At 32.9% G+C, this 9,579-nt stretch overlaps 1 protein-coding gene across 1 annotated transcript; it reads right to left on the bottom strand.

Moving 5' to 3' along the window:
- LOC109361641 (probable WRKY transcription factor 33) lies at positions 974 to 5,135 on the bottom strand. The gene is made up of 5 exons (XM_019607157.1): positions 4,868 to 5,135; positions 4,587 to 4,757; positions 2,371 to 2,939; positions 1,750 to 1,911; positions 974 to 1,617 (listed from the first exon to the last, which is right to left on the bottom strand). The coding sequence occupies exons 1-5, from the start codon at positions 5,066 to 5,068 to the stop codon at positions 1,206 to 1,208; spliced, it is 1,515 nt and encodes a 504-aa protein (XP_019462702.1). The 5' UTR covers positions 5,069 to 5,135; the 3' UTR covers positions 974 to 1,205.

The raw sequence follows: 9,579 nt of genomic DNA, 5'->3' as shown, positions 1-9,579 counted from the left end.
TCATAGTATAAGTAATATAAATAAATGATAACTAATATACTAATTATGTATAAATCTTTATACTAATAATATATAGATTTTACAATCTATACAGAATTGTCATTCATCTTTACTGACTAATTCGGTAGAAAACAGTAGTGGTAAATGCATAATTCTAGAGCAATAGGAAGAAGAGAACAACTAGATTCCTTTTCTAGTTATTATAATTTGTTTAATATATATTGTCGCAATATAATAGCACAAGAAGTTTGACTTTGTTCAATCATACAGTGGTTTCAACTTTGAATCGTAGACACTAAGATTCGTGGCACTCTCAAGCAAGTGTACACAGAACTGGTAAGCAGTTTGCTATTTATTATTCTTACCATATTGTTAAAGAATGGATTTAACATGTATAATGGAAGTGTTTTTTACACTGTTTTTACATTTTCAACAATCCATCCATCATTGATCTATTAATTATCATTGACTCCCAAACAAAAAGTAATACAAACCAATGGTGGATGATGTATTGATAGTGTCAAATTTTTTATAAGTAAGTTAGTGCTCAGATTTTAAACTTTAAAAGAATATCCTTGTTTTATGAAGTATAATGAATTAATACATGTAGATGGAGTACAAATACTGTAATATGAGGAGAAATGATGCTACTAAACTTAAATATTATTTTATTAAAAAAATCATGCGATAAATGATGCACGGTTCAAATTTATTGAGAAAATCTAGCAAGTAATTAAATCACAAGCCGCTAAATTTGAGTATGTCAATGATTATCGATGAAAACTACCGTAATACAACAGAAAATAAATAACCATAACCAGTAACGGAGCAAAGGTTTATATAGCACAGTAGAAATTGCTTAACACAAGCACTCGTTTTCTTAGAAGTAATTGACTGAAAACATAACAGTATGCAATATTTTACCAGTTTTTATGTAGTATATGTAAGCTAAATTAAAAGAGTAAACCATGTAACTATTTGCAAGACTCGGCAAAAGATACATTTTTATTTAGGTGGTAAATAAAAACAACAAAAGAATGACAGAATTCATTAGTCAACTTGTTTTCTATTTCATATGATTAAATTAATTATAAGTTGAAATAACACCTAATTCCTGTAACACTTTAGATTGCATAATTCTAGTCTCAATCCTATATGTTATTGCTATACAACAAAAGATGATAACATGTCTTGTGGTAACAAATTTAAAATTTGTTTGACAGAAATGACTGTAGGAATGAATCATCCTTCTTGTCATCTGAGTATTGTTCATGGCCAGTAAATGAACCCATTGATCTGCCAAAACCCGAAAACCCGAAGCTTCCTGGGCTCAGCAACATGTCCAGAGTAGAAGGTTCTTGACTTGTAGACCAAGGTAGCTTTGTATCATGAAGTGAATTTGTGAAACTTACTGAGGGCCTTATATGGGCATTAACATTACTAGTGTTGCTGTTCTGAGAAGTTCTGTTCATGCTGTAGCCTGAACTTCCACGTCCTACAGGTACATCATGGTTGTGTTTCCCTTCATATGTTGTGATTACAGCTTTCGTATCGTGTGCGGCGCGCTCAACGAGTTTTCTCACTGAACAACCCTGGGTTACACATTTATAGTAGCTCCTGTGGAAGTGAATATTTGAAACTAGTTAGTAGTGAGTTATATATTTTGTAACAACAGGAAATGTAAATTTGTAACATCATATGTACCATATAATATAACTAAATGGTCTTTGTTTTCTTTCAATTAAGTACCTTGGGTTTGGATTTCCTTTAACTACTTTCTGTCCATATTTTCTCCACCTGTATCCATCATCGAGTATATCGATTTCGCTTGTCGTTTGAACTACAACTCTAGGCTCCTTAACTGTTCTACTACCAGAGGTAGAATAGCCATCATTTTCATTCTCTCCCTTCCTGCAATAATAACAATCATGGTTAGTTATATTGAAGGCAATTTCACTATGCAGTTTCATTTAACAAATGCAATTCACAAGTCATGAGAAATTCTCAGGTTGCTACAGATTGTTACATCATCTAGGTAGTTAACATATATGAATGCATTATTTAGAGATTGTTAAAGTTTTAATATGAGTCCCACTCTTACACATATATAATGTAGGAGGAAAGAGTACCTATTGTAAGACATTGCCTAAAATATGTCAGCCCAATATAGAGGCTCCTATTTAGTGGGGTATGAGAAACCTACATGTACACAGTCACCCCTATAAGTGGAGACACTGTTTCCAGGATTTGAACCCATGATCTCATGATCACTAAGTAACAACCTTACAGTTGCGCTAAATTCACCCTGACCAAAAAATATATGCAAACAATCACAATTTTCAAAGTTTGTAGTTAAATTGCTAATCTTACCATCTTTTCGCATCAGGTCCGAGGTTATCATTATCTCCCCAAGAATAACTTGTTTGTGAAGTTTGCTCAAAATCTTCCTCTCCCATAGATTGATGAGATATTCCTGAATTGGCACAGGATGAAGAAAGTTGAAGAAATGACTGAGAACATGTTCTTTTAGTGGACTGGGGCTTAGGATGGTTGTGACTTCCCTTATATACTATCTCAGTAATATGTCCTCCTTCCAAAGACTTCTCAACTTTCTTCTTCATTGAACAATTTTGATGTGTGCACTTGTAATAACTGCGAGGATTTTCGCTTCCTTTCACTTGTTTTTCGCCGTATTTCCTCCACTTGTATCCATCTTCTGTTCTACTTTGTTCTCTAACAGTTAGAGAAGCTTTAGTGCAGTTAAAATAACCAGTTCCAGGAGCAGAATTACTATGCAATGCAGTTTTGGTTGTGGCCATATCTGAGGAGAAGTTCTGTGTGGATGGATATTCAGATTTGATTATTGTCTTCTGAGATGAAAATTTGGTTTGCTTTGCAGGTTCATTGAATTGACATGTGTATTGTTTCTCTTGCGGTTCCTGTTCAAGTAGAACAGGCTTTAAAAAATAACTCTAAATAAATGACAAGAGAACATATATTCAAAGAGTCATTAACATGGGTGGAAACATCTATTCATCTTATATTACCTATCTATTACTTGATTTATAATAGATTGGGTCAAATTAGACTTTTTTTTTTGTAAACAAGCCAAATTCACATTTTTTATAAAATATATTCAGTCTTAACATGTCAAACTTTAGATCATCCAAAAAACTTATTATGCCTAACAGAACAATCTTTTTAGTTATATTATCATATTATACTATTTCAATATAATATATGAAATTTTAATATAAGAATGTATCCACAAATATAATTCAATTATTATGATTAAATTAGCCTATTTAAATTCAGTCCTCTTAGAACTATTTCAAAGCCTTACAGTATATTAAGCTTTTTAATAAGCTAATATGTCAAACTTTTAAACGGATGATATATATAAAAGTTTTGTCTGACAAAGTTTGACATAATATGTTTCGATATCAAACCTAGTTTATTGTGACTATCTAGTTTGATAATCATAACTTAAGAATGAAGTTTACTCTTTGCCAAGACTGAAACATTGAATCAGACAACTAATACAAGAAATTCTTAACCACTCAGCATATAGTGTGTGTTATTGTCATTTAATGCTAACCATATAAACTTATAAGTCATTGCTGTTCAAATAAAGTTTTAATTATGGGATAGAGCTTATATAAATTTATATTAGTTAACATACATGTAAAATAAGTAAATAAACGTATATGTAAATGAGTGTTATAACTTTAGAATAACTGTTTATTAAGCATAAAGATATTGTGTTTCCATGGTGCACTGGACTAATTAAAATATATCATTTAATTAAAAAAATATAAATTAATATTTTATATTATTTAGTATAATTCTATGAGATATGAATATGAATATAGAAACATCTTGAGAGTGAGGATACCATTTAATCGGTGAACATCTGTTGTTTCATAAAAGTGTATTACTTCCTGTGTCATTAGTTATGATTGATCCAAAAATACTTAATCATTATTTTTCAACTTAAATACATTTTTGCAACTAATTATAAACAGTACCACATGGAGTGACACACTTTGTGGGCAGGTGGGCTCCGTGTTCAATCAAGTATACCACAATGGCCCACATAAACGTCACAAAGTAAGAGTTGTCTTTTTTGTGAAAACACTTAACTTTTTAGAACCTTGGATACTTTTCAGTTTGATATTGTCAACTTTGAATGTGGCAGCTTTGAATTAGTTAATGCAATTTAAACTATATTGTAACCGAGTTATTAATAACAAGCTTACATAATAAACTAAGACAAATTGTCTCGATCAAAATAACTACATCTCTCTGTTGTCAATTAATCAAACACTAACTTAAAATATAATTTAATATTTTTTTGATACATATTTATCAAAATCCTATTGGTAATAATTAGTTGGGTACAAAACTGACCGATAAAAGGAACTTGTCTAACTATATTAAGGACAGCTGATTCAACAAGTGACGGTCTCCTCCTGGACTGTCGTTATTAAGGATCAAACATGGACACAGACAAGAATGTCCTTAAGTCAAAGAGTAAATTTGTGCTGGTTTAATTAAAATGATAATCAAAGAAAAATGAAGCTTACCGCTTGAAGCATGCTTGAGGATGAGTGTAAGAGATTCTCATGGTTAGTTTGAGCTTGAATATATATGTCACTGTAGTTTTTCTCTTCCTTCTTGTTAAGTTGTTGTTGTTCCTCACTTGAACTCTTGCTCCAGTTGAAGCAAGACTCATCAATTGGATTAGATGCATGAATCTAAACAAGCATAAAATAACAAAATCTCATAACTAGTAATGACCCAAAACACGTTACATGACATTGGACATGCAAAAAGACCATAAAAATGCATGAGTTAGTGAACTTACATTGGGAGATGAATGAAACAGTGGTGAATGATGCATCAAATTAGTTGGGCTGAAACTATGTGGAAAAGACATATATGAATATGTAGGAACTTCAAGTCCAGTATGATCATCATTTTTAGGTTGAGGAGTTCCCCATTTATCATCCAAGTCCAGGTTAGTGTTGTAGTTGGAAAAAAGATCATTAGTGAAACTGAAAGACATGTTCTTGAATTGTGGTGGCAGTGAAGAAAAGGTTGGGTTTGAATTTGAAGGAGGGAGAAGAGAATAAAAAGTTCATTTATTTATAATACACATGACCAATGTATTTGGAAGGTTGTGCTGCTTCTGGGAAGGTAGAGATAGATGTTTGACCGCGGAAAAGGAAAATAAAATTAGTATAATATTTATGCATTATCATATAAAGATTTATAGATAATTAGTATATTATTTTATTATTTATTTATATTACTTTTATGAGAAGTTAATAATAAGTAAACATTAACGATAAATGATTACAATAATAATGTATTAAATTCATAAATATATATATTTTTTACTCATATAAAATTGGTCAACTGTTGTGGGTTTCAATTTGACTGGGCTAGCCTAAGAGTACATTAGCATAAGATGAGTCTATGGAGAAGAGAGGCGGCTGAAATAGTCAATGATATGATGTGTTATTACATGGCCTTTTCTTTGTAATGACATGTATACAAATTTTTATAGCATCTTCAATGAGCTTAGGCTTGCATATATTCGTGTGCACCTGTCTTGCTCAAAATTGAATGATTGAAGAGACAAAATGTTTTGATGAGGTATATGTTACAATTACTTGCTTTATTATAGAATTGTCACAGAGAGTTTTATGGACTCACTAACTAATGGTTGTTTAAAAAATATAAAAGAGTTTAATATGGGTTAATATGGAGAACATATCTTTAGGATTTACTTCAAATATAGTATAATAAGTACTACATTACCTAGAATTATATTTGAGGTGAGAAACTATTGTTATATATTGGACTCAAGTTTCATGTTATAAGGTATTCCAATATAAGTACTAATTAGAAATATCTCATGACCCTTAGGCTCATGTGTTGGGAATTCCTTATGATTGATAAAATATCAATCATAGGATTTTGAATCTCATGATTCTCACACATATATGAAACAAAGGGTGCAGTGTCTTACTTGAATCTATGTTCCTGAATGTACTCCTATGATCTGCGTTTTCTGAGATGAGTTTTGGTATGATGACCTTCATCAATCAAATCCCTGATTCCTCTTGGGACTTGCGTTTTCACTCTAATGGGGAGATGAGAAAACTGTATTTGATTTGGTGTGTTGGAGACCATAACATTCCTTATGCATTAACTTATAGGGTTCCCATTATCCCCTATAGGTTAACCTGATGGGTATCCACTCATTAAGCCCATATCCGTTATCAGGTTTTAGAAATCTGTGGGGTGACAGTAATTAGATCACTTATAATGTAACCCTCGAAATAAATAGCCGATATCATTGTATCAAATATATGATACCCACCTTAATTAGAAATTATAAATTTCTAACAATCTCCCACTTGGGCTTCATATCTTCCTGATACAATTATATCACAAGTTCTTTAGACGTGCATTTGTATGCTATTTACATTTAGACTTCTCCTAAATGCAATCTGGTCCATCTCATATATCAACTATGGAACCACCGTGACTTTCATCACATGCAAGCGTGACTCGACCATGGTGATCACCATATTAATATACTCAATGAGATAGATCAAATATGGTTGAGTGACATGGAAATTTCATGCAATGTGATCTCAAACATGCCTATTTTCAACTAGTCTTTCTTTATTCTTTAGTGAGATCAATCCAAAATCTTTAATTGCAACACAATAGTTACAATGCACAATTTCAAAATTAAACAATAAACCATCAACTTTATTATGCATAAAAAACTGTATATAACATCAAAAATAATTCATAAAACATATGGACTCCCACTCAACTAAGGTATCCTAAGGAACAACACCCATATGAGCAACACGCTCATGAAAGACTCTAGGTACTAAATTCTTAGTCAGTGGATCAACTAGCATAAAATTTGTTCCTATATATTCTATGGAAACTTGTCCATTTTGAACACTTTCTTTAACAACCAGAAACTTTATGTCAATGAATTTCGACTTTGTAGAACTCCTATTGTTGTTGGAGTAAAGAACCATAGACTTGTTATCACAATAAATCCTCAATGGTCTTTCAATATCATCAACCACACACCAGTGACAAAATTCCACAACCATATGCCATGGTCTGATGTTTCAAAACAAGCCATGAACTCTGCAGCCATGGTTGAAGGAGCTATAAGCGTCTGTTTCGCAGACTTCCAAGAGATAACACCTCCAGCCAATACAAATACATATCCAGAGGTGGATTGTCTACTGTCTAGACATCCAACAAATCATAGTCAGAGTACCCAATGATCTCTAAATTCTCAGACCTTCGATAAGTAAACATGTACTCCTTTGTTCTCTTAAAGTAACACATAACACATTTGACTGCCTTCTAATGATGCCTTCCAGGATTACTCAAATGTCTGCCCAAAACTCCCACCACAAATGCTATGTCGGGACGTGTGAAAACTTGAGCATACATTAGACTTCATACTACACATGCATAAGGAATCTTTTGCATCTCACATCCATCAAGGTCATTATTGGGGCACTGTTCGAGACTAAATTTATCCCCCTTAGCTATAGGGGTATCCCTTAGTTTACTGTCTTTCATGCCAAATCTATCCAGGAATGTATCTATATAACTTTCTTAAGATAACCTTAGGATACCTTGAGAGCGATCTCTCAGTATCCGAATACCTAATACTAAAGAAGCTTCCCCAAGATCTTTTATTTCGTATCTCTTGGTCTCATGCAATAGTCCCATATCACTGCTAGCAAGCAGTATATCATCGACATATAATACCAGGAAGATAAATTTACTCCCACTGAACTTTTGGTATACACAATCTTCAACTTTATTTGCCTCAAAACCATACGAGGTAATAACTTGATGAAATTTGTGATTCCATTGACGAGAAGCTTGTTTAAGCCCATAGATGGATTTCTTTAATTTGCATACCATAGATTTTGAGCCAACTGACACAAAGTTTTCTGGTTGCACCATATAGACCATTTCCTTAATATCACCATTAAGAAATACAGTCTTAACATCCATCTGATGTAGCTCTAAATCAAAATGAGCTACTAGTTCCAATATTATTCTAAAAGAATCCTTCGAATCAATGCCTTCTTTCTGAGTGAAGCCTTTAGCTACTAGACAAGCTTTACATCTGTCAATATTACCCTTCGAATCCTTCTTGGTTTTAAATATCCATTTGCAACCAATAGGTTTCGCACCTTCAGGGAATTCGACAAGATCCCAAATGTCATTATCATGCATCAACTTCATCTCATCCTTCATGGCATCAATCCACTTTTGAGAGTTATAACTTTTCATGGCTTGACAAAAATTCAATGGATCATCTATTAACCCAATGCCATCCTCATGTTCTTGAAGAAATATGATATAATCATCAATAATTGCACTTCTCCTCTCTCTAGTGGATCTCCTTAATGACACTTCTACTTCTTGAGGTTGTTGAATTTGTTCTATAGGTACTTGAGAGAGAACCTCATTTTTGTCTTGTTCTAAAATATTGTCAGGGACAATATTCTGAACAAACATTATCTATTATTACCAAATTTATTCCCTGAATGATAATAGGCACAAGAACTTGTTCACTATTAGTGACATGTTCTTCCTCAAAGACAACATTCCTTATGTTTTCTTCCTTCCCAAAATCAATTTCTTCAAGAAATCTTGCATTTCCCGTCTAAAAAAAGAGTCTTGAAGTGGGATAATAAAATTTATAGTCCCGAGAGCGTTCAGCATAGCCAACAAAATAACAACTAATCGTTCTTGATTCCAGTTTTCTTTCATGCGGCCTAGAAGGCCGCGCCTTAGCTGGACAACCCCAAATGTGCAAGTGTTTTAAGCTTGCCTTTTTATTAGTCCAAAGCTCATATGAGATTTTGTTAACTGCTTTACTTGGCACCCTATTTAGGATGTAAACTGCTTTCTTTAAAGCTTCCCCCCAAAAAGACTCTAGTAAGGAAGAATGACTAATCATACTTCTCACCATATTCTTAAGAGTTCGGTTTCATTGCTCAACAACACCATTCATGCTAGGTTTGTCTGGCATAGTGTATTGCGGAACATTTCCACACTCTCTGAGGAAAAGCACAAATGGCCCTGGACGTTGTTTTCCTGATCCATCATATCTGCCATAGTATTCACCATTATGTTCAGATTTGATAGTCTTAATTTTCTTTCCAAGTTGATGTTCAACTTCAGCCTTGAAAGACTTGAAAACATCTAAGGATTGGGACTTCTCATGTATAAGATATAGATAGACATACCTAGAGTAATCGTCTATGAACGTAATAAAATAATGTTGTCCATTCCAAGAAGCCATAGGGAAAGGACCACATATATTCGTATGTATTAGTTCTAAGATATCTTTAGCTCTTTCGGCACCTAATTTCCTTTTGTTTGTCTGTTTTCCCTATATGCACTCAACACAGACTTCAAAGTCTAAAAAATCTAAAGGGTTGAGAATTTCATTTGACACAAGTCTTTGAATTCTTTGTTTAGATATATGACCTAAACGCTTGT

This window comes from Lupinus angustifolius, chromosome LG12, assembly GCF_001865875.1.
Source record: "Lupinus angustifolius cultivar Tanjil chromosome LG12, LupAngTanjil_v1.0, whole genome shotgun sequence".
NCBI classification, from domain to species: Eukaryota; Viridiplantae; Streptophyta; class Magnoliopsida; order Fabales; family Fabaceae; genus Lupinus; species Lupinus angustifolius.
The sequence above is the reverse complement of the archived record's forward strand: the minus strand, read 5'-3'. Positions and strand labels throughout refer to the sequence as shown.